At 38.8% G+C, this 25,123-nt stretch overlaps 1 protein-coding gene across 1 annotated transcript in view; it reads right to left on the minus strand.

Annotated features, from left to right (window-relative positions):
- Nucleotides 1-25,123, minus strand: part of KIAA1549L (KIAA1549 like) — a 119,629-nt gene that overhangs the window by 48,530 nt on the left and 45,976 nt on the right. Inside the window, exons 11-14 of the mRNA XM_044425840.1 lie at nt 24,514-24,677; nt 17,006-17,196; nt 13,616-13,743; nt 3,319-3,497 (exon numbers count right to left, since the gene is read on the minus strand). Of these exons, the coding sequence (XP_044281775.1) occupies nt 3,319-3,497; nt 13,616-13,743; nt 17,006-17,196; nt 24,514-24,677 (662 nt within the window). The remainder of the gene's footprint in view (nt 1-3,318; nt 3,498-13,615; nt 13,744-17,005; nt 17,197-24,513; nt 24,678-25,123) is intronic.

Genomic DNA, 25,123 nt, shown 5'->3' on the forward strand with positions numbered 1-25,123 from the left:
ATATATATATATATATATATATCCATCCATCCATCCATCCATCCATCCATCCATCCATCCATCCTTGACAGCGCACTGACTGGCCATGCAAAAGCTCGGACAAGTCGCAGCTAATGAGTCATCACCTGGCACTGCTACTCTTTTCTGAGCATGCACATGGCCCCTGTGTGCACTGTTATCCGATGCTCGGCTGCTGGGTGACTTGGCTCGCATGCAGAGAGGGCTCTGCATGCCCACTGCGGCACACGTGCCATAGGCTCACCACCACTAGCTTAGACTGATACCAACCATGTCCTTATCTGGTCAGAAATAGCCTCCCCAGAGTTATCCATACTCTGGTAACCTCTCCTCTGTTGCTAAGTTTTGCTTTGGTTTTTATTTTCATGAAGTAAATTCCAAACTATGGCCTTTTGCATTTTCCTTGAAAAGCCCCCTTTGGACCCTCATGACTTTTAGATAGTTTGCTAAATTTTACACAGTCTGGTCCTCCTATTCTAGTAGCTTCAGAGAAATTGATGAGAAATTCTTCACCTTAAAGGCAGCTTGCTTATCTCTTTTCACGGCTTTTCCTGATTCCACTGAAATCAGAAAACAAGTTCCTTACCAGAAAACACATTGCACCTTCTGTTTTTTGAAGTGGGAAGAATCTGGTACCAGTTGCACCAACATTGTTGTTGTTGTTAGTTGCGAAGTCGTGTCTGACCCATCAGGACCCCATGGACAACATTCCTCCAGGCCTTCCTGTCCTCCTCCATCCCTTGGAGTCTACTTAAGCTCACGCCGACTGCTTCAGTGACTCCATCTAGCCACCTCATTCTCTGCTGTCCCCTTCTTCTTTTGCCGTCAATTGTCCCCAGCATGAGGCTCTTCTCCAGTGAGTCCTTCCTTCTCATTAGGTGGCCGAAGTATTTGAGTTTCATCTTTAGGATCTGGCCTTCTAAAGAGCAGTCAGGGTTGATCTCCTCTAAGACAGACCGGTTTGATCAACTTGCAGTCCAAGGGACTCTCAGGAGTCTTCTCCAGCACCACAATTCAAAGGCTTCAGTTCTTTGGCACTCAGCCTTCCTTATGGTTCAACTTTCACAGCCATACATTGCAACTGGGAAAACCATAGCCTTGACTATACGCATTTTTGTTGGCAGGGTGATGTGTCTGCTTTTTAGTATGCTGTCTAGATTTGCCATAGCTTTCCTCCCCAAGAGCAAGTGTCTTTTAATTTCTTGGCTGCCGTCCCTGTCTGCGGTGATCTTGGAACCCAGGAAAACAAAATTGGTGGGAATACAGAGCCCTGCTGGATTTTGCCCTGGGTGTGAGGGTATTTTCTTGTAATTCCTCAATTTTGTAGGAAATTGAGCAAAACCTGGTATAACTAACAAGAAGTGATTCCACTGAATGAACCTATGATGGGGAGTAGACATCTCTATTCCTTCCAGGCCCTACACATTTACTCTAGCTGTCTCAGGCTATACCACTAACATCCCCAAGTGACTGGAAAAGAACCTACCTGTAACACCAATCATACTCTTGAGCTCAGTCTCATGACCCTGTCCTCGGGCAATGAAAGAGACAGCTGCACTGGGGTAGATCAAGTTTGTGGCTTCAGCAGTAGGTTTCTGGAGAATCTACTCCTGCTCCTACCTCCCCAAGACCCTCCTGAGATGACCTCCAAAGAGTTTGTTGATAATGCAGTGCCCTATTTATTAGGAGATGGGCAAGACCAAGACTGGAAGGCGCTGCTTTTCCCACAACCTGGAAGTTTAATTAAATAAACCTTACCTATTGGATGGAATGAAAGAAAGCAACTGTTCATCCACTATAGGAAACTGTTCCTTTTACTCACATGAAACTAGTCCTTTCATTGTATCTTTGGAAATAATTTTTGTAAAAAAATTATCTAAGCACCCCCTTGTGTCAAAATGACCAAACAGCTCTTTATGTAAAAGCTGCATATTTTTTTGTAAACTGGGCCTATTACATAGGATATTTCAGTATCATCCAAGTGTTTGGGTTTTTTTTCCTAGCTGATCTTCATTGTGAACAGAAAAATATAAAACGTACATAAATTTAAATATAGGCAAAGGAATTAAAACCAATTCTGTTTCACTTGGCAGAGGGAAACTGGTAAGGTTTTTTTTTTTTTGCATTCAGCTACTACATTTTTGCACAACTACTATGCCTACAGGTAATCTTTGCATCAGCAATACAAAACGGAAAATAAAACACCTCCCGGGGGGTTTCAATCCTTCCTGCCATAAGAACCTAAGAAAAGCCATGCTGAATCGGACCAATGGCCCGTCCAGTGCAGCACTCCATTCAAGTGACAAACCAGCTGCCCACAGAATCCCTCAACCAGGATAAGTGGAAGACTTCTGGCTGCTCAAGCTCTTTGGCAACTATGCGTGTGGCAAATGCAGATGTGCTGCCTGACTATCAATACATAGCCAGCAAGACTAGTAGCCACTGATAGCCTCTTCATCCATGAATTTGTCCAATCCCTTTTTAAAGCCATCCAAATTGGTGGCCATCATCCCTTCTCATGGCAGTGAAATCTATAGTCTAACTGTATGTTGCATAAGGAAATACATCCTTTTATCTGCCCCAGACCTCCCACCAATCAGCTTCATGGGATGACCCTGAGTCTGAGTGTTGTGGGAGAGGGAGAAAAATGCCACATTCTCTACTTCCTCCAGACCATGCAAAATTTTATACACTTTCCTTACTCACCCTTTTTCCTAAGCTAAACAGTCCTAGTTGCTTTAGCTGCTCAAGCCTCTTGATCATTTTTGTTGCCCTTCTCTGTACTTTTTCCAACTCAATAATGTTCTTTTTCAGGTAGGACAACCAGAGTTGTGCAGAATATTCTAAGTGTAGAATACAAGGGGAGTACAATCTTGGAACTTCTATTTTCTTTTTCATTCCTAATTATGCCTAACATGGAGCCTGCCTTTTTCACAGCAGCTACATGCTGGGCTGACATTTTCATTGACCTATCCCCATCTTCAGCTGTCTCAAAAAGCAACAAAACACAGAGGTTCAGTACGAGGCAGCATTTGTCCTTCAAATCTTTTCTTGTTAAGAGAGTGTAGCCAAAGCCTGCAAGTTCTATAGCTGAAGCTTTCCCTCCTCTTAGACAGCTCCACAGGCAAGCGTTTAGAGTGCCAGAAATCACAAAGAACCCTGGTCCCCACAGGTCCTAAGCTTTTCCATCAGACTGGCCTGCTGGCCAGGTGTCCAACACGCCTCTCCCTGAGCATTTGCTTTAGAAACTTGCTAATCCACAGATAAGCACACAGAATCAGTTATTGAATATATTCTTACCTCCCCGTTGAGAACAGCAGTTTCTTGACTCCTGTCCAAAGCTGGGTGTGCAGGAGGCAGAGCTACGGGCTTTATGGCGATCAACTGTACAGATCCAGAGGATGTGTCAAAGGGATCAATGGCAGACTTAGCAACATTATCAAAGAGCATGCTTCCCTCTTCTTCATCACTTATGGGCACTAAAACACAGTAGAATTAAGTGAGCGTATAGATTTGGCATTTTAATTTTTGAGCAGCGAGGGAAAAAAGTGAAAAAGGATATACAAAATCGATACTTTCTCTATAGTATGGAGACTGTTTCCCCTATAACTGAAATAGCCACAGTTAGTTTTCAAAGATAGAGAATCTCTTTTGGGTTTTATTTTAAAATCAAGGAGAATTTGTTTTAAAACACAGTGCACTGTGGAGAATACTGATAAATCACAAAAAGGAAAATATTAAACCAAATGCAAAAAAAATGCTGTCTTGTGAGAATCAATTTTCAGGCATTTTCCACCTGTTGGAAGAAATAAGGAAATAAATAGCAGGATCCTAAGTCTTATTTTTAATTCATGTACAGTATGAGCAGTACAATAGATTTTTCCACAGTAACTGTTACCTTGCTTCAAAATATTTGCTCCATACTATTTGTTGTGGGGCTGGCACAAGATCATACTTCAGCACAGCCCAAAAACTGGCATAATCAAGTCTTAGGCCTGATTTGGAAGATCATAAATAAATCTTTCTTTCTTCCCATATATCCCCCTTCTCTTTCACACAAAAAAGAGAGAAAGAAGATTTTTGCTTTAGTACAAACCACAGATGACTATTACATAGAAACTTGGAGAACTATGGTTCATCCTAACCACAGTCAGTAAAAACAAACCAGGATCAAACAGCCATAATATCATGATGATTTGATATCATGATTTGTTAAGTTAACCATGATTAGAATATAGAACACTGTTCTACATATTCATAAATAACAGGAAACTGTAGTTTGCCTGTAAGTAAAACTGGAAGCTTATTGTTTTCTCTCAAACTTGATGGAAAACATAGTGGTGTACCCAAGTTCATGCAGGCTTGTCCAAGATTTTCTAAATCATGGCTTAAATCAGGCTGCCCCAACTTAATGTCCTCCCATTGCTTTAGACTACAATCAGCATTCCTAACCATTGGCCTCGCCAATTGGGACTAACAGACATTGAAATAAAAAATAACTGAAGGGCACCAGCTTGGGGAATACTGGTCTAGATTACTGTCTAAGTCAGCATTAGAAGCAGGCCTAAGTTTCAGCAAGTTTTCACTGATTTCAATTATCAGAGCAGCCACCTAACAATAAAGCTTAACACACTGAGCATAAAATGACCTTTGTCTAATTCACTAAATCCAGGCTTAGCCATGAGAGTAAACTGGAAACATCTATTTCCTATCTAGGCCTTCCTGCTGTGAAATATCCCATTCAGATGTTTTATATTTCAGAAGTCTCTTTCTTTAATGATATATGGTTGACTTGGAGTATAGGTCCCATCCACCAAAAAGTAAAGAAGAGGTAGGAATGTAAATGAGTATAAGCAGAAACCCATCATTTTCCCCTTTTTTTCTCCAAATAGAAAACATTCCCAGAATGAGGATTTAGCATGTACATAGATCATTGGAAAGCTAATTGCTAAGGACCACTGCTTGTTATATACTCATACTAATTCCACCTCTTTTCTCTTGATTCAAAAATTTGTTCAGCCAGAGAGAAGAATGGGAAACAATCCTGCACATGTATACTATTTGAAGCCAAGTCTCTCTTTTTATATAGTCTCATAAAAATCTTGTTCATCTCCAGCTGGGGAAGCAGAGGCAACAAAAACCAGGAAGAGATGCCTGATTGACAACATGTGAGGTCTGATGGCAGTCATCACTAAGATTGATTTACTGGGAGGAGAGGGAATTCACTTGGGGTCATAAGTACACACATAGACAACTACTAATACACCAGTAATTGTACCTGTTCCTTATGTAGCCAGTGGCTGCATAAAGTTTAAAGATGACAAGTTACTTAGCATGCAGATCAGATATCCTAGGAATGCTTTCCAATAATTTAATTATATTCTTTATTCTTAAATTAGTAACCATTGAAAGATAAATCAGATACTACCTTTCTCAGGTTTACTTAACAAACAGGGAGTCTATGAAAGATAAGCCTACTTTCTCCGTATATTTAAATGATTGCACAGGAGAGGGTAAACCAAATTGAGCAGAGATGCTATCAAGCCAGTTTAATTAATGACTCTATGAAACTGAGTGATATTGGTGCTATCTCCAGTCAGATACAAGAAGAAATCATTTTCTAGTAGAAGTCTGCAGATTTTATTGCTAAAGATTTATTTCCTCTGAAAATATAGGCGTTTTAATTACTGTAAGAATTACAATGTAGAGTCAATATACCCTATCAGGAAATAAATTACTTCTGTTTCTACCAGTATAGTACTAGATGTCTGACTGGACTATCTTTCATAGAGATGCTTAAAATACAAACCTTATGTAAGGACCTATTTTCTGAGTTTCTGCAATATACTAATATCATGTATCTGACTTGCTGGAAAATAAAAAGGTTACGTCAGGCATCTAAATAATTTCTTCAGGCTTGAAAAATTGTGCATGAATCAGTTCTCTCAGAAATGATTCAGGTATTTTATGAAACAGAGATATTAGATTAATTATCTCATACGTAACCATTGCTCATCAACATCCTATCAACTGAGAAGGTATTTCTGTTGGATTATGAGCTTGGCATATTGTATTTGTCCTTTTAAAATATTTGTATCAAATTATGAAGTTGCACAATTTACAAAATAAATAATACATTTCAAGTTCAATAACTAAGGTTTTCTTAAATAAGCAGAAAAACACGAGCATTTTCATCAAGTAATGCAGTAACATCTAGCATCTCCAATGTGGAAACCACTGCGCCTATGTGACTGCAATGTATTTCCCACCAAGCTCTCACAGAGTCAATACTCCCCCTGCCTCCAGGCAAATAAATGTTGAAACTGCTCCATTCACCTGTACAGGGAAACGAACCTACACTGTTGAAAAAATGGCTGGTGTAAGGCAAGCCCCAGGTGTCCTTTGCTGGGCTGGGATTAGTACCACCAGCTGTTGGAGGAGGGATTTAAGGGCATACCCCTACAAGTCAATCACTTTGGTCATTATTGGAGGTACTAAAATCCCCAAATAGCTGAATGCACTGTTTACTTCAGATGGCACCATCATTAACCTGCCCAAGGAGTTAAGTTACCTGCAAAAGAAAACTAGCTTAACAAGCAAAAAGTGTGGAAAGTCTGTTACATTTCTATTTGTAGGGACTCGTTCTTTTCTTCTCTTTAGTCTTTTCTTTTCCAAAGAGAAATATTAAAACATGATCTCACCAAATCTACTATCTGGACTGTTCTACCACCCCAACTTTCTATCACTTCATATATAGACTGAACATAAATGTAAGCCGCCCCGAGGCTTCGGCGAATGGGGCGGCATAAAAATGTTTTAATAAATAAATAAATAAATGAGTGAGTGAATGAGTGAGTGAGTGAAGATAAAAGTGCTACTGTATATATTCCACTGCTTGATTGAAAATTCATCCATACTGGCACTCCACAATTCCAGAATAGCCTGTTTTCTATGGCCACAAATTTCCACATCTTGTTCTGTGGTTACAGGTCCTCTAAATTATTTTCAGTGAGCTCTATCTAATATGCCTCTTCTGCCAGCAAAAAAACTTTGCTCCATATGCCCTCAAAATCTGCTCCAGAGGTTTAGGAGACCCTTTGGAATGGATTTGGGGATGGTGTGTTTTCAGATACATTTTACAACTTAGTTTAATGCTTACTTAAGGTACCCATATGCACCTGGTTCTTTCTATTCTATGACAACATCCAGAATAAATTTTTATACAGGAACCGTAAGTTATTTCATTCTGTTTTAAGACGGTATATGAAGCAAGAATGATTTCTAATAGAAGAATAGGAATCGGAATCCATAGTAGCATCTGTAGGTTTTACAGGTGTGCTATGGAGCTAGTGGCAACTGGAAACCCTCCTCAAGTGAAAAGTATACCTTGAATTGGTATTCCAGGCTTCAGAGGGTCCCAGATGAATTTATTTGTTCTAATATATTCACAAAGAGCTTCTTACACCTCATTTTCTATTATACAGATAGAAAATCTGTATTAATTATTGAACCTCACAGTCAATAATTTGTGAAGTCTGCTTTTATTCACTGTTTCCACATTGCTATTATTACTTTTGTACTTTATTTATTTATTTTTTGATTTATATCCTGCCTTTTTCCCACAAAGGGCTCAAGGCAGCTTACATCTCCTCCTCCATCTTATCCCCACAACAACAACCCTGTGAGGTAGGTTGGGCTGAGAGTCTGTGACTGGCCCAAAGTCACCCAGTTGGCTCCATGGCTGAGCAGGGACTAGAACCCAGATCATCTGAGTCCTAGTCCCATGCTCTTAACCACTATACCACACTGGCTCTTGGTGTATCGGTACATTAATTTTAGATTGTATTGGCATCTTGCATAATTTATGGAAAATCAAATGAATACAACACACAAATAAATATTTGGCATAGTACTTAAGTGATAAAGACTGTCTTTCCTCAAGGACCCTCTGAATGGAGTTTTAGGAGACTACAAATCTTGGAATACAAGCAGAGCATGGTATCTGTGACAAAGCTTTTATACAGTTATACATTGTCAGGTCCCCATTCTTTTTATTTCTCTATTACATCTGTTCAGTGATAATACATTATTTTTCTCAAGAATAAAGAATTGCCATATTCTTAGATCATACATATAATATGACCAAGCATTGTCATCATCTAAATAAAAAGCTAGATCTTTAACCTTACTATCCACCATTACCACCATCAAACTGATCAATACACTGAAGAACCCTCCAATGAGCAAAAAGACTATAAATCACTTCTTAAGTATTTGGCTCTGGAATGCACTATGAAGGACTCGGATAAGGGTGAAATACAGGCTGCTTCCTTGAGGATAGGACAACCAGTACTTCATCCAGGGCCCTTGCAGAACCGTCATATCTTCAGCCTCACAGAAACCTAAGAAATGTGAGGCTATTCTAAGAATGCAGTCAGCTTTCTCCAGGAGATCACAATTTATCACACAATTCCTTTCAATTGATGAAAGGCTACACTTGATTTTAGTTCCCTGTTGAGGTGAGGTCTTCCTATTATCCTGACAGAAGAGTAGTAGAATGTTTGGAGTATCTATGGTCTTGTTTTCATCTGCCTAGGATGGCTTCTTCCCTGGTCAAGATGCTCATGTCTTGACATAGCTATCCTGAGTGAAATATATCTTCTTGCCTACTCTGCCCACTAACTGGACCTGCCTTGATCTGACTCCATCAATATTATCAGCTTCCACTGTGAACCTCAAGTAACTACAGCATTGAACACTATGATCCATTGATGATTTCTAAGTGAAAAGTACCTGAAGAAAGAGGTACTGGATTGCCTGCATCAGACATAATTTCACAAATTATGACAGTGATAAGGAAAGCTGCACCTGCAGAATGTTATCATGTATCAGGACTTTGAAATGAACTTGCCAGAATACAGCAAACCTAATTATAAAGGCCTTAACTATAATTTTTACATCTATGACAAATGGTTTTCAACTTAATATACCTTCATGGGAAGTGCAGGAGGTGGTGAATACCACAATGGAAGAGGAAGAAGAGACATCACAAGCTTTTATTTTATTTTGTGCTTGTACTTAGCTCAAATACATCCTTTCATATTCATTATATGTAACCATTCTTTCTAAATCTCAGACACACTAAGCATTTACTAGACTTTTTGTGGAAACAGAAAAAAATAGCCTAGTTACTATAGAAACTAGAGTCCACTGAAATATTCTGCATATTTACACTGGCACTCTTTTGCTGCTGAGATTAATGAGGTCTCTAGCAAAGCACTGCCTCTTGGGATTGCACAAAGTCCCATGGAGCCCACCCCAACCTGCCTACAACTTACTGAACAAACATTTCAGGCCAAGGTTATTAATAAATACCTTTTAGCAGAGAAGACTGATAAGCTGGAAAGACAACAAAGCCCTCAAGTACATTTATGGCTCTCTCTGGCGAGAACTTGGGATCATAGCTAGGGTGTGACAGATTCAGAACTCAAGAGACCTTTCTCAACAAGGTGGCCTTTTGTTGTTTCTATGTGTGTCAACAATACTGAATCCACTCAAAAGGACACAGGCTAACAGGTGAGTTGTCTCCAATGTGCTGCCTACAAGCTAGCCTGCGTGGCCAAGCTAAGGAATCCACCAAACTTTTCCCAATGCTAATTTACAGTTTCACAGAGAAAGAGAAAAGTTCCTTTGTACTGCTCCTCTGGCATTGTTCCTCCTCTATACAGAGGCCAGGGACTTAAACATACATATAGCCCTTTAGAGGACCATAAAGACTGCAGTATGATAATGGAACCAATTACCTAGGGAGGCTGTGGGCTCTCACACAATCAAGATGCAACTGGTCAGCCATCTGAGAGGAATCGATTTACTTGGTGTCCTGCACTAAGCAGGGGAATGGACCTGATGGCCTTCTGACTTCTTTCAACTCTAGTATTCTATGATTCTATAAACTAAATAAATGCAAAAGAACTGTGAAAAGAAACATGACTTTTCAAACCACAAATAGGGCAGGGGTGTTCAACGTATCCCAGTAGCTAATAGTACTATATCCTTTATTGGAGAAAAGATTAAGTGAAACATTCAGCGAAGTATGAAGAGCTGATCTATATCATCAACCTATGAAAAGCAGGAATTTAAATTAGCTTTATTTTAAAAACCCTAATATTGGATCCTAACTGTAAACGGCAGGCCAAGTCTCCTAAAATATCAAGTCCCTTGGTCAAGCCTTCCTGCTTCTACTAAATCATCTATTTCCCATTTGTGCTCTCACAAGCCTGATATGACATGCTGAGCCTAAGTCAGAGAAGCTTTTAAGAAGAGCTATATTAAAGTTTATCCTTTAGAAGTAATCATGAAATGTTGTCATTTTCCTCTCTAACTAAAAGTCAAAAGAATTGGATCTAAAATTGGTTTGTCACTATGACAACTAATGAACCAGTCTTAACTTTGAGCCCTTAAATCAACCAATGCGAATAGTAAAGCGTTATTCCAATTTTCAGATTCTGATTTTTTTCCTGAGCAGAAAATATCTGACTTTGAATGCATGCATTAAAGACTTAACTCAGACAACATACAGCTTATTATTGTTATTATCCAACATACAGCTTTTGCCTGTTGGATCTTGCAGCTTTGCTAGTTTTATTCCAAGGATATTACAAATGCACCACAATACCCAGTGGCTTTTTGATCATGGAACAACTCTGATGAGGAAACAAAGCAGCTATTCCCTACAGAGGAATAACCATGAATATCAATGGCATGGGGCTCCATACTTTTCCCTCTTTAAGTATGCCAAGTTGCTCCTGCCACTGGTATGAACATGTCATGAAGTCCTTTATCTGCCATATGTTTCTGTCAGGAGATGCTATAACTAGAATCAGATAATTTTTGGTTCTGCATGTCATTTTCCCATGTGGTAAACTATCAGAACCACACGTTGGAACAATGAAGTACTTACAGAGTCTGACTTGGTCCTAGCCACCCAGGTTAGCTATTGGGCCTTACTGAATAGCAAAGGCTATAAGACGCTAATCGTTTGAGCTGCGACCTTCTCTGAGCAGCAAGGTGTTCCCAGTTCTGCTTTTTTTCTGCAGGTCCCTCAGCTTTGGCACAAAATCTTCTTCCCAGCCACCTTTCACAGCTAGATTTACACTTAATGCATCTTTAAACAATATTTAGAAGGAAACTTTGCTTCTTTGTACAGCAAGGACAGGGAATGTGTGGAGCTCCTGATGTTACTGAGCTACAACTCCTGCCATGTTTCACTACTGACCAGGCTGGTTACAGCTGATGGGAGTTACAGTTCAAAAACCTCTGTAGAGCCACATGTTTCCCACTTGTGATGAGCAGAAATCCTGTGAAAACACATTTCAAATGAAACCTGGAAGATTTGATTCACTACACAGAGCACAAGGGAGACCACAGTTTGTGAGAGCCTCTGTGCAGGCAAACAGATCAACCTATCATCACCCCTTTCTTTTCTAGCTCCAGCAATGTTTCATTTAAACCTTTCCCACAGAGCTCCTTCAAGATCTCTCATTTATACTGGGGGGAGGAGGGGGTTGTGGAGTTCCCGCCAAAAACCATTAAAGCTGTAAAATCTTCCTGACAACAGGCACTGCACAGGCGCAGCACCCAAATATGTGTGATGCACAGAGACTGCAAGGAAGAACTCCGCATCCCGAAAATAATAGTAGCTGGTACTTATATAATAGTGTTTAGATCTCCAACTAGTGTACATCCAATGACAGAAGGCTTCTATCAGTGTAACAGAGAGGGAACTATTGTTTTGGGGATTCTTCCTCCTCTCCTCCAAAATCTGTTCCATAAATTTGGGGGAACAGATTAGGAAGAACACAGAAGGCTGCACCAGGGAGGAGAAATCACAGGAAATCATTCCCATTCTGCTGATAAAAGTTCATTACCACTTGTAGTGCTAGCTGACAAGTCCCATCAGATTTAGCCAGTCCAGCTGATAGTGAGGGCAGATAGGAGCTATAGGTCAAAACATCTGGAAAGTCACAAGTTATCCACCCTAATACCTTACCAATGAAATGTTTCAAGTCACCGAATATATCCAGACTTCATCATGCTTAAAGTAGACTCACAAAAATATAATGGGATTGAAATTAGTCATGGCTAACTTGCCCCACTGATTTCAGCAGATCGTCTGTAAGTATAACTCAGACCTGACCCAATGTCAAATGCAAGGATCACTCTCTGTCGCACACACACACCGTCTTACTGTAAATAAATTTATAGTGAATGACTAGCTTCAACAGTTATTTTCATTGTTTATTCTAAAGATGCATTAGAATTGTGATTAATGTTGATTATATGAAATATTAGTATGATTTTAATTAAGAAACTAAAACATCTTACCAATTTTCTTTGAGGACTTAAAACCTAAATGCCAAAGGAAACAAACAAACAAAACAAAATAACATATCCTCACCAATATGTTTCAAACAGACAAATGGATAATAAATGGTGTTTCATGAATGCTTCTCAAAGAAGGAGTTTTAAAATGTGAATTAAATTTTCAATATCCAAATACAATCTGTGTACAATTACATGCTGTTTTTATAAAATCAGTTAGATTCTGAATTTACGAGAATTGCTACCATAGGTTAGTTTCAGTGTATGGCTAACACATAATGTGAAATATGTAGATTTTCAACATCAAGTGGCTAAAAATACCAAGCCATGATGAAACAATTTACTCAGGGACTACTTCAAAATTCAGTGGATCTTTTCCAGAACAAGTGGTTTGAGAATTGAAGCCAAACAAACAACTAGTCCTAAACATCTGCTACCAGCTATTTATCTTCAAGAACTGATTTATTCTTTTTCATGCATATGAAATGCTATACTTTATAAACCTATCCTGATGCACATTTTTTTGCACATTTTATGAGGGGGCTGCAAGTTTTAAGAATGATCCATTCACAGAAAACCAGACAGAAAATGAAGTGAAGACACCAATTTTAAAGAGACAATGACAATATACAACATTTGCAACCCAGAAAAAGTAATTAATGTCAATTTTTCATTCACTATTGGTAGACAATCACAAACCCTGCATCAGAATGAAAAATGAGTTTAAAAATCAAGATAATCTTCAGTTCAGGGCCATAGCTAAGACATAGCAAAAGAAAGAACAAAGAGCAAGCTATACCTTAGGGAGACATCAAATCCTTTCACACCCAATTTTGCCTAATTAAGGCATAGTATTGGATCTAGGCCAATTAAAAGCCACACTAAAATAGAAATAAAAGTCCAGGTGCCACAGATACAAATCTAGCTTCATGTATGCAAACCACTGTGCCCTATTTTCTTAATGCCCTATGAAAACGAACCAATGATTGCAAAGCCTCCAGAGTCTGAATAAATACAGGGCTCCGTGATAGCAGGGCTGCTTTATAGAGCACAAAATGTGTAAAAACAGGAAACACAGTTATATATAAGAAGAGATGCAAAAAGGATTATTAGGACTTTTCAAAAAATAAGGGTGGTTTCCAGGACTGTAGTAACTTATCTCCATGAGAGAAATGGCAGACATATAGTAGATTTTTCATCAGGGAACATTTCTCACCATTCCTCTTTCTTCCCTCCTCTTTTGTCACTTTCTGCTGTGCCATTACTTTCTGTGGAGAGCCTCTGCCTGAATTGGGCTTTCCTGATTCGTTGCTGATGACAGAACCATTCTCACTAGGCGACCTGCTGCAAGTAACCATAGCAACACAAGGAAGAAGACTGTAAGTTTCTCCTGCATACTCCTCATTTCAAGGTTATTGCATTTGCTTGGCTTGCATCACTGACTTTTCTATTCTGATTTTTATGCAAAATAAAAATTAAAATATGTTGCAATACAGAAACACAGTAAAAGCAGGGGTTCACAATAGCTGCAAAACATTTTGTATCACAGCCTAAAATGCAGCAAGGTTCATATGCATCCACAAATGACTATCTCTCATTTATAAACTCAGTGATAAAGAAAATATTGTAAAATAGCAAGTTCTTTTTTCATACAGAGGTCATTAAACAATTTTAGTTGCATAACTCTTTATCCTAACATTCTTTTAGAAAATGCCTGCACACTCATTCCAAGAAAGTTAAGGTGAAGAGTTAAGCAATTGTTAATCGTTTAATGGACTCTATGCAGAAAATAAAACTGGTGTTTTAATCATTTTCTGTGAGTTTATAATGAAAAGGCATTTAGTCACAAATACATGATCTCTATAAGCTTTGAGCACTTGCTTACATATACAAAATGTATAATTTTATTCATGCTTATTAAACAAATCAAATAAACAAATATAATATGTTTATTATTCGAACCTGCAAAGAGGTAGAAAGCCTCTGCTTCAGTTTCAGCTAGCCATGGTTTCTTTTAATGTTCAAGCCACTGTATTATACATGGGTTATTTAAACAATCCTGGATCATTAATTAGTTCAAAGCTAGCTAGTTTTCAATAAACCAGTGTTAACACTACTACAGCTTGTTTGGGGTCAGCCCAATCTGTTCCACAGGGCAACTGCTGCAAGGGGAAAACATGCCCAAGGTGTGCACAAAAAGCTAAACTATTGTTTAATACTATGACCACAGTCTATTAGGAAGGGGTATACCTCTGATTATCTTGCAGTCAATCTGTACTGCAGAAAGATAACCATCTTCATCATGCATGACCCTGAACCTCCTGAGACATCATTCTGGTCATTCCCTGTCTCTGCTTCAATAGTATTTTCCCCTGGGATTAAATGTAGGAGAAAAAAGGGGGAGTTAGCACCCTGGCTTCCTCCCCACAGGAAATATCCTGTTTTCATTTGAAAATGAGATTCTCCTTGATCTTGGCAAAGTACTATCCTAAAAGTCCTACAATGTACTTCTGATCTGGTGCATATGCTTATATGTGCACGTATATAAAACCTGAACAGCCCCTTGAAGATGCTGAACTTATTGGCAGATAATAAGCTAGGATTCATACTTATGAATGAACACTGTGCTGCTGTGGAAGACTGCCAAAGAGGTCAAATCTAGTTGCGTTTGACTTCAAAAGAGGAAACTTTTCAAAAATGAGGGAATTGGTAAAGAAGAAGCTGAAGGGGAGAATCAAGAAGTTTAAATCACTTTAAAGTGCTAGGAGATTGCTCAAAAACATTCTATTAGAGATATAGATAATATGCATATCACAGGTGAGAAAAGTTATCACAAAGTCCAGGAAATCACCAGCATGGTTAAATGCAGAGTCAAGGAAACTATTAGGGAAAAGAAAGGTTCCTTCAACAAACTAAAGTCTTGCCCAAATGAAAATCACAGACAGGACCACAAGTTTGCACATGGAAAATGCAAGCTGACAATCAGAGAAGCAAAAAACAGTTTGAGGAGCACACTGCTAACAATATCAAGGCCAACAATAAAGAATTCTTAAAATATATCAAAAGAAAGAAGCTAAGAAGGCAGTTGGGCCATTGGATGATAATGGGATTAAAGAAGGACTATGGTGCGGAGAGGAGTTTTCAGAGAAGCTGAATGAATCCTTTTTGTCAGTCTTCTCAGTAGAGCATGCAGAGCAGACACCTGTCTCTGTGCTAATAGATTCTGGAAGGGAGGCTGAGGAATTAGTAGTGACAAAAGATGACATTCCCAACATTACTGACAGACTGAAAATCAGCAAATCACCCGGTCTGGATAGTATCCATCTTAGTTCTCAAGCATTAAATTGATGACCTTTTAACCAAAATATTTAACATATTCCTAAAATTAGCCCTCCAACCATTGGGTTAGAGAATGGCCAGCATAACACCATTTTTTAAAAAGGGGTCTGGGGCATCCAGGGGAAAGTGGGGAAGGATATATTTTTCTCTCCCTCCTGTCCCAAGAACCTGATTGGTGGAAGATTTGGGACAGCTAAAGGGAAGTACATCTTCACACAGCATATAGTTAAGCTATGGGATTTGCTGCCATGAGAAATGGTGATAGCCACCAATGAGGGCAGATTTAAAAAAGCATTGCATAAATGCATGAGGGAGGAGGATAACAGTGGCTACTAGCCTCACTGGCTGTGTGCTGTCTCCTTTAAAAGGTAAAGGTAAAGGTTTCCCCTTGACATTAAGTCCAGTCATGCCTGTCTCCAGGGGGCGGTGCTCATCTCCGTTTCCTAGCCGAGAGAGCCAGCGTTTGTCCGCAGACAGTCTCCGTGGTCATGTGGCCGGCATGACTAAACACCGAAGTGCACGGAACGCTGTTACCTGCCCACTGAAGTGGTACCTTTTTATCTACTTGCAATTGCATGCTTTCGAACTGCAAGGTTGGCAGGAGGTGGGATGGAGCAACGGGAACTCACTCCGTTGTGCAGATTCGAACCGGCAACCTTTTGATCAATCAGTCCAGCAGCACAGCGGTTTAAACCACTGCGCCACCTGCAGTCCCCGCTGTCTCCTTTACATGACTACATATACCAGTTGCTGAGGAGCTTGGGCAGAGGGAGGGCGTGTACCCATCCTGTTGAGGGATACAGTGGGCAGCTGTTTTGCCACCATGGATACTGGATGCTGGAAAAGATGGACCTTTGGTCCAATCCAGCATGGCTTTTATGTTCTTATCTTACCCAGCAGCCACTGGAATGGTGCAACCAGTCATAACATACATTCCCATTCCCACCTGTCCTAGTTTAGAACTTAGCACTATATTTTGAACAATAGCATCCCTACATAAAATACATTATTGAAGTCTAGACTGGTAACTATCAAAGCACAGAAAAGAGTGGCTGGGCAGCTCGAGGGGTTATGACTAGAGCATCCGCCTCACTCAGCTGAGGTTCTCTGTTCCATGGAAGTCATTTAAATTTTTGTTAAGTTACTTGTTTTTATAGCACTTTTTTTCTTTCCTGAAAAACTTCCATAAACACTGAATCAGCCATCAGTCATCAGCAGGTTAGGCAAGCAAACAAGCCCAGGTTAACCTTCTTCTGTCAATAGTTACCTCTTTCTTGTATCATTGGACTTTGCAGTTTTTGCTGTACTCCCATCCTGAACAATTTCTCTCTCCTGGGAGGCAGGAGTATCTCTCACAGGAAGTGGCAATACTACAGTCTCTTGGGTAACAGGTAAAACTTCATCTTCAGCTCCCTGCTGGCCTAAGTGTTGTTTGGCATAGTCAAAGCCTTGGACTGGCTGTTGAGATAAAATAAAAATGGAAATTCCTTGAATCTGACATATATCACTTACGATATTAAACTGCACAATTCTAAATTGTAGCCAGAGCTTCAAACTGTATGCATGGGACAGTGATGAAAAATTCAGTCATGTATCTATTGTTGCTATTGTAAAAAAGGAAAAGAAATATGAATTTTATTTATTCTGAAGTATTCTAAGGTTGAGCTTAAATAACATAGCTTGTTTTGTGTTCCTGTTTGTGAATCTGGAAGAGCAAACTATTTTTATCCTTTCTTGCTAACACAATTTGAATTGTTCCGATGTTGTTCTTTTTGGTGTCAATTTCCTCTTCCCTGATTGGCTGTGATGACCCAATATGGTGTTGTTTTCAGGCACCCATAATAGCATCATAAGTTTTGCCACAGCAAACAAAATTAAATCACAGTATAGGGTAATGAAGCTGAGAACCACGAGGACAAAGACAAAGGAAAATGCCACCAAGAAACTGCAGCAGCTGCCTTCAGCATAAAGGAGTACCAAACAGCAATGAAACAGTATTTGATACAGCCCTGTTTTTAAGCAAAAAATTAACTTATTGGAAGAAAGAAAAAGAAAACATGGAAAATGTATCAGCTGACAGTATCTTCACAAGGAACACTAGGTTAACAGGAAATATTCCAAGAGTCTTTGTTTTTTAACAAATTAATCAACTTTTTGAATATATTAATATAAACAAGATGATTTATGCCTTCACGTGCATAAATCTTGACCTTGCTGAATTCAATGCCTTCAAGCACTGTTGCTTTTTTGTCCAGAACAAAATGGTTTGGCAATATTAAGTTTCAACCTTGTGTTACTCCATAAATTATACGTCAACACAATAAACCAATCCTTCAGGCTTTCTATGTTATCTACAAACTGGAATATATCCATTTGTAAACTTAACCAATTGGATAACATTGTTCTTTACAACACTGTTTGCTTTGTAGACATTAGTTTTTCTTCAGTAATGTGGGAAAATAAATTACATTTAACAGATGCATATGATATTCTGAAAGTATACCAGCCTAAATTATATACATTATCCTTTGTGAATTATCCAAATGTGGTCCCAACTGTATCTTTATACTTCAATTCACTGATTAATACAAATGGAAAGAAAATTCTCACTTCAGTGTACTTTAGAAAGAATGCCCATCTGATATGTAACACAACAACCATACATACTAGAAGTACTTAGCATAGGTGCTTAGCCTGACACCTCATGGTGGTCAGAAGTACTCCTTTCTACCCTACACATGAAGCAAGAAAAAAGGGGAACAGGGATGAATTAATTTTGGTATCTGGAGTCTGAGCCATTATGAAATGGACCCAGGAGGTAGACCCATGGAACATAACATCCAAAACATATGTCCGGAGCTGAACACCACTCCATCACTATTGTAAATGCCTATTAACATATTTCACAAAACAACCCCCCCAAAAGCCATCAGAACTGTTCTGGCCACAGAAGAAATACATGTGTTCTCAATTCCAGTTGTCATTTCCTCAAAGCTTAGCACAACTGTGATTACATATAGGAATCATGATGAGTGAATTTGATGAATCTGCTGTAATATTTTTATTATATCTGGTACTAAGCCGAACATTTTAGATTCAAAATTCAACCCTTTTAAACATTTTTGCATACCTATCACAAAATTCAGTTCTCTGCTGAACTTGGATAGCCCAAAAAAAGCCTACAGGCATTTACAAGGCTGATTTACCATGCCTAAACACTCCCCGTTTTGCCTGCCTTCCTTCAAAATGAGCCTGCAGTTATTCATGTAATCGATGTGTAAAAAGAAATCGCATGTATCACCTATCATGCCATGTAATTTATTTTCTTTGTCAAAAACAAGAAAAAAGAAAAATACAATAGACTGAAAACCAACTGCTTGAGGAAGTTTTTCATCCTTTCTCAATTTTTAATAAACAGAACAGTTTTTAATACAAATTAAAATTGTCAGATTAACTGTTAGTGGACTATCACAATGCTGCCATCTGTACAAATTCATAAAAAGACAAACCACTATACTTTTTTTCAACCTTGCTAATCTCATTTAGGGAGACCTTTGGTCATCAATTGCTAGCTTTTTTCCAGCATTATTTTCAACAGTTTATATTTTTTATCATTCTCCTGCATACTCCTTAAACTGCTGTTTTAAGCACACTTAATTCAAAGCAACATTTAACATCTGTGGGAATTATTTGCCAAAGAACTTAGAATAAGAGTACTGGGTAGTCTCTGAAGCATGAACAAGGAGCCTAAGACTTGGAAGCAGTGATTCGGAATTTGTAAGGAAAACGTAATCAAGGCAATGATGTTGAGCACATGAGAGTGCAGGCCAGTGTAATCTCAATTTTACACTGTAATCTCAGTGTAATCTCACCTTGCATTCACAGAGTTGTCACGTCAGAGAAAGGCACAGAGTTGTGTTATACTAGCCTCTGTGATGGGTAAGCAGCACCAGGATCCTGGATTGGGGAGGACTGGTATCAACAGCAGAGTGCCTTCTTACTCCTGTGTTGACTGACTGGTATATTCTACCCGTAGTACACCAGGCTATATACCTACCTGCATCCTCCAACAACAATCTGCAGGGACACTGATCAGAAAATTCCCACCCCAGGGCTACTCATAGGGACTGTGAACTGCAATGTTGGCCTGACTATAACAGATTGTTGGTTTAATCATCAATTGCCTGATAACACTCTGTTTCCCAAGTTTTTCTGTTTTTTCCATTTCATTCCAGCTGCTAAAGATCATCAGCAATTTTCTCGGGCCATTTCAAATTGGGATTTTCCCTTTGCTTTAAACTGAGCACTAGAATACATTTGTCTCTATGTTAGGAAGTCAGACGTTCCTCCCTGTATGGACCAAAGTTTAGCCATTAAATTCTTCTACCCCGCCTGCCCCAATTATATCACCGTGTTGAGAAATTCTCTGCTTCCAGCCCATAGGTTCTTGTTTACATCAATTCTCAACATACTGAGGTCATGTTATACATTTAACGTTACAAGGGAGAGTTGAGTGACAGCATTGCTGTCTGTAGTCATGAGCTCCCCATCTCACCTAGTTTCATACTGAGTTCTGAGTTGTGGATTATTTTTTAATAATTTCTTTGCTTCCTTAGTTATATTGTGATATTACTCTGTATTGCCCCCGTCCCTCTTTTTTCTTTTTCTTTTGCTTAGGATGTTTTGTTGCTTTTGTTTAGTTTTGTGTGTGATCCTATCTCACTGGCCCTCAAGTGTATCCAATGTACGATGAGAGGTGCAGTGGTGATGATCTTTGCTGCTGTCATGCTTTGCACCTTGCAGTTCATGTAGGTGGATGCTGTTGGCCATCTAGCTAAAGCACTGCAGAGAAGAAGGGAAGGAGGTTGGACTACCACTTGGATACAATATGAGCCGTCAGTCACAGCCTCCTACTTTTTCTGCTTTCTGCCTCCCTAAGGCTGATTCATGACCTTGGAAAGGCAGCTGGCACAGTTCTTTCTACACCGGCAGCAAGGCAGTGAGGCAGGAGCTCGGTCTTCAGAATTCCAGCACCAAGGTCAGAGGACCTCAAAGTTAGGGCTCCAAATCATCCTATGGGCCCCCCCAAATGATGTCGGGAAGCAACAGGATTATACCCTATTTATTTTAGTTTATTTCAAAATGACGAACAAATTCATGAGGGGAAAAGTAGGCTTTTCACATAGGTAAACTCTTAAATTATGATTTCACATTCAACAAATGTCTATATATAACAGATTTTACATTGATTGGGGCACCATTGTGCTTTGTGGTTATCATGATGTAATGATTAATTCAGCTCTGGCAAAGGTATGTGAGCTGACATGTGTGAGCCAAGAAAGGAGCTACACAGACAACTTCAGCATTGTAATACGCTAATTTCACTAAAATTTCAACAGAAGTCAAAAGCTGGCTAAATGTCAGTTCCACAGATATGAAAAAGAATTAGCATACACATACACATGCAAATACCATCATGATTTAAAGATGTTTAGAATGTGATTCATCATAAAGGCTTAGGGCCCAAGACACATACAACTGACTTTTGCTGCCCTTCAAATAGAAAATCACTTTCTCTAAAATTACACCAATAATTAAAAGGAACACAGTTTTCACACACATGCAAACCCAAACCATAGCCAGAGAATCAAGACACTAGTAAAACATTAATAAAGTTCAACATACTCAGTTTAAACCATTTAGCGTTGGCAACATATTACAATTTTTATCAGGTATAAACTCCCCACAAGTTGATTGTGGCTATCTATCCTTATTTTGAAGTTGTTTAAGAAGAACATAATTAATCACATTCATTTACTTTCTCCAGTTTTTTAATTTAGTCAATTGAAACAAATGCTTCAAAGTATACAGTACTAGAGAATATCCCACTTATTAAATCAATCAAGGATGGAAAAAAGATTCAAGAACTTTAAAGATGCTACAGAATGAATTGCTTTAAAAAGCCATTATCTTTTCCAAATTACATTCATGTGTTGAGCCACTTTTGAAGAGCTGTTCTTATACTACAGCCTGGGTGGTGCAGCAAACCACTTTTCCCCACTGTACGATATTTAATGCTAAAGGATTCATTACCCCTCTGTTCTTTCATTAATTCGCTTAGTTCCATTCACTGAGGGAGGGTTCTGTGTGGTGATCCAGTGGGCAGCCCTTCTGTGCAAATAACTGCAGTGCATAGCATTCTGCTAGCAGCAGCTGCAGGACTGCAGCATTGATTATGCAGTTCCACACTCCTTATTCTCCTTGATATGTGAAATCAGAGCAAGCAGACACGTAAAGCAGAAATATTCCACAAAACAAAAATACAAGCAGCAGCCCAAGGAGGTTTCTCTTTGTAATGTGTAAACAGTAGATTTTTTCCTGTAAAGAAAGAACCCACCAATATCCAAAGAGCACCCTCCTAAACGACTGATGGATTTCGAACACACCAAGTTATAACATTATTTCTTAAACAGAATTTTTAGCAAATAAATAACCCTATCTCAGATGTACTCACAGAACAGATTTTTCATCCAGAAGGTCTGCAGTATTCAAGCAGTTTCAGGCATTTTTATAACAAAAGAAATAACACATAGTCTATTTAAAAACACTATGCACGTATTACCAGCAATTGTTTGAATTGCCAAAATTTTACGCTTAATAATTTGCTAGCAATTACAGTTACTGTTACGCCTGATGGAGCAAAACTCTAGGCAGGCTAAAATGAAAACAAATGCTTTTCTAATTTGAGTAATCAAACATTTAACACTAGAGCACATAAATCTGAAATGGGAAGAACCTACAGCTCCTTATCCTTGTGCACAACTTTTCCTATAATTACACTGTCCAAATAGCATATTGAAAACAACAGCCCTAGGTAACTTGAAGAATTCCAAACTCTACACCTGAATCTTGCAAGCTCTCAGTGCCAACTAAAGGCTTTTTTGCATACTTAGTTATATATGTTCCTTGCATATTATTTTATCAGTTAACAGTGGTTTTATTGCCTTTTGTACCCTGCTTTTGAATAATTTTATAATGGACAGTAAATAATAAATTTTATGTATTATGAATATATAAATAGTTATCTTAATCAGGAAAGGATTGCATCGCAATGTTAGTTTTAATTGACAAGGAATTCTGTGGCACCTTAAAAATGAACAATTTTATTTTTACGCAAGTTCCATGCAGTACAACCATCTTCATCAGATACATGGAGTGTTACTAAGAATTTCAGGTTTTTATACAGGACATACGAATGTAGAGGAAGAATTCTGAAGGGTGAGGTCAGAAGGAAGATAAATGTAGAAAGTACTGACAGTGACAACCATATTCTTAATATTAGCTATTCAATGAACAATTGCTTCTGATAACACAAGCCAAAATAGCATTAAACCTGTCCATGTAATTTAACAAATTAGTCCTGTGTTCTAATCTTACTTTCAAAGTTTTTTTCTCTCCATAGTCTCTTTAATACCAGTTGCACAGAGTCCTGAAACACTGAAGTGTTCTGCCACCACTATCTGTAGATACTGGCCCTATCATTAATACAAAAGGGCATTAATGATAGGTGATGGCATGTATCATATACATGGAAGACAAGCAAGCGTATGTGTCTCTAATGTTCTGAGTGATATTATTGGGTCTGTTAGGGGTGTTACCAGAACAGATATGACACTGAAGTTGGAATCTGGGTTTGTCACAGGGTCTGGTTCCTGTGTCAATAACCTTGTTTTAAACTGTTATTTTTAGTGGTTAGCTATTTTACCTTTTCTGGCTATCTATAAGCAAGTAATCATTATTTTTAGAATTTTTCTGTATTGTCTGAATCTTTTTCTCATTTGCTAATCCATCTTTCTTTCCTTATTAGTTTAACAATAATATCTACTTATCACTCTAGTACCTACTGAACATTAATTTATTTGGAATGAGACCCTGGAAACATCTGTGAAGCAATGCTTGATACAAATCAGGAAATATTATTTAGCATTTTGACTTGGTAATTTTGACTTGGAAATTTTATTTTCCATTTTGACAGCTGAGTTTATTGGTATTACTCACCGGACAGATGACTATCTGCATTTTGTTACATCTATGCTGCCCTAATATCCTGAGCTTCTTTTTAGGTTCAGCATAGACTGGGCATTGGCAGTTATTATCCGGCTTCTATGGACATCTAATATGCATAGCAGCAATTTTAGGGGTCTGACTGGCAAAACGTGTTGAACAGCAGCAGTTTTAGGTTTTGCAGCCGGCTGCTATAAATTACATATACTTGCTTCTATACATGCTCTTCAGTTTTAAACAAATACAGATTGTGAAGGCCTTAAATTGCTAGTACGACTTCTGTGCACAAAATGGTCCTGTAAGGCTACTTTCCAGTTCTCATCACTTGAAAGGAAGGACTACAAAACAAAATGTGAGCTGATTTTTTACTGTGAGTCTGTGAAAAAGGCAGCTTTAGCAGATCTCCAGTGTTTATTTCCATCAACATACCCTAGGAAAAGTCATTTAAGACCATGAATGCTTATTTCTGAAAATGGAAATTGCTTCTAGAAATGAAATAAATAATAATTAATACAATAAATAAAAGACATCTATCTATCTTGAAGCATAGATTACTATCTTACCACTTTGAGAAAACACGTCCAAACAAAGTGCAAGATTGCCCTTCTCACACAGAAAGTTAAAGAAGAGGAAGAAACCAGCAAATTAAAGAAAAAACCTCTGAAAAAACGAGTAAATTAACCTTTCTGAGCCTGAAATGAAATCGCTTACTTTGGCTCTCTGTGGCAAGTTCATCATGGTATCTGCCTTGAAATCATTTTTGTTCTTCCTGCATAGAACAGCTGTGATAATGATGATGATGACTGTGACCACAGCAATGGGAGCCAGCACCGCTGCAATGATCCATAGGTTGTTGGGTGGGTTCTTCACCACAGCTGTATGTATCAAAGCAGAAAGAATACAGGCTTAAAGGCTGCATTATAATGAGTCAGATCCATCATATGGTAGATGAGGGTGGTCCATAGGCCACATGTGACCCCCAAAGCCTTATTCTGCAGCCCTCTTGCTGCTCAGAGCCCCCCATCTGCCTCCCATCTGGACCCCAGTGATGAGACAGGCTTCATGGCAGCAAACTTTCCCGAGTCTGCTGCACATCCCCCGTCTCTTTCTGAGGCTCAAGAAGAGAGTGGATTGGACTGGTGGCCTCACGAAAGCTTGCCCCCACATGCCCTGTGCCTCTCCTGCTAATGACTGCTCAGTTCTTGAGTGCCTTTGCACTCGTCTGCAGAAGCAGGCAGCAGCAGTGGGCAGGACGCACAGAGCAGAGTTCATTAGCTCAAGTACAAGAGGCTCAGTGCACCAATTCCAAGAAGGAAGGAGG

This window comes from Varanus komodoensis, unplaced genomic scaffold (genome assembly GCF_004798865.1).
Source record: "Varanus komodoensis strain SLA01 unplaced genomic scaffold, ASM479886v1 scaffold16, whole genome shotgun sequence".
Classification (NCBI taxonomy): Eukaryota; Metazoa; Chordata; class Lepidosauria; order Squamata; family Varanidae; genus Varanus; species Varanus komodoensis.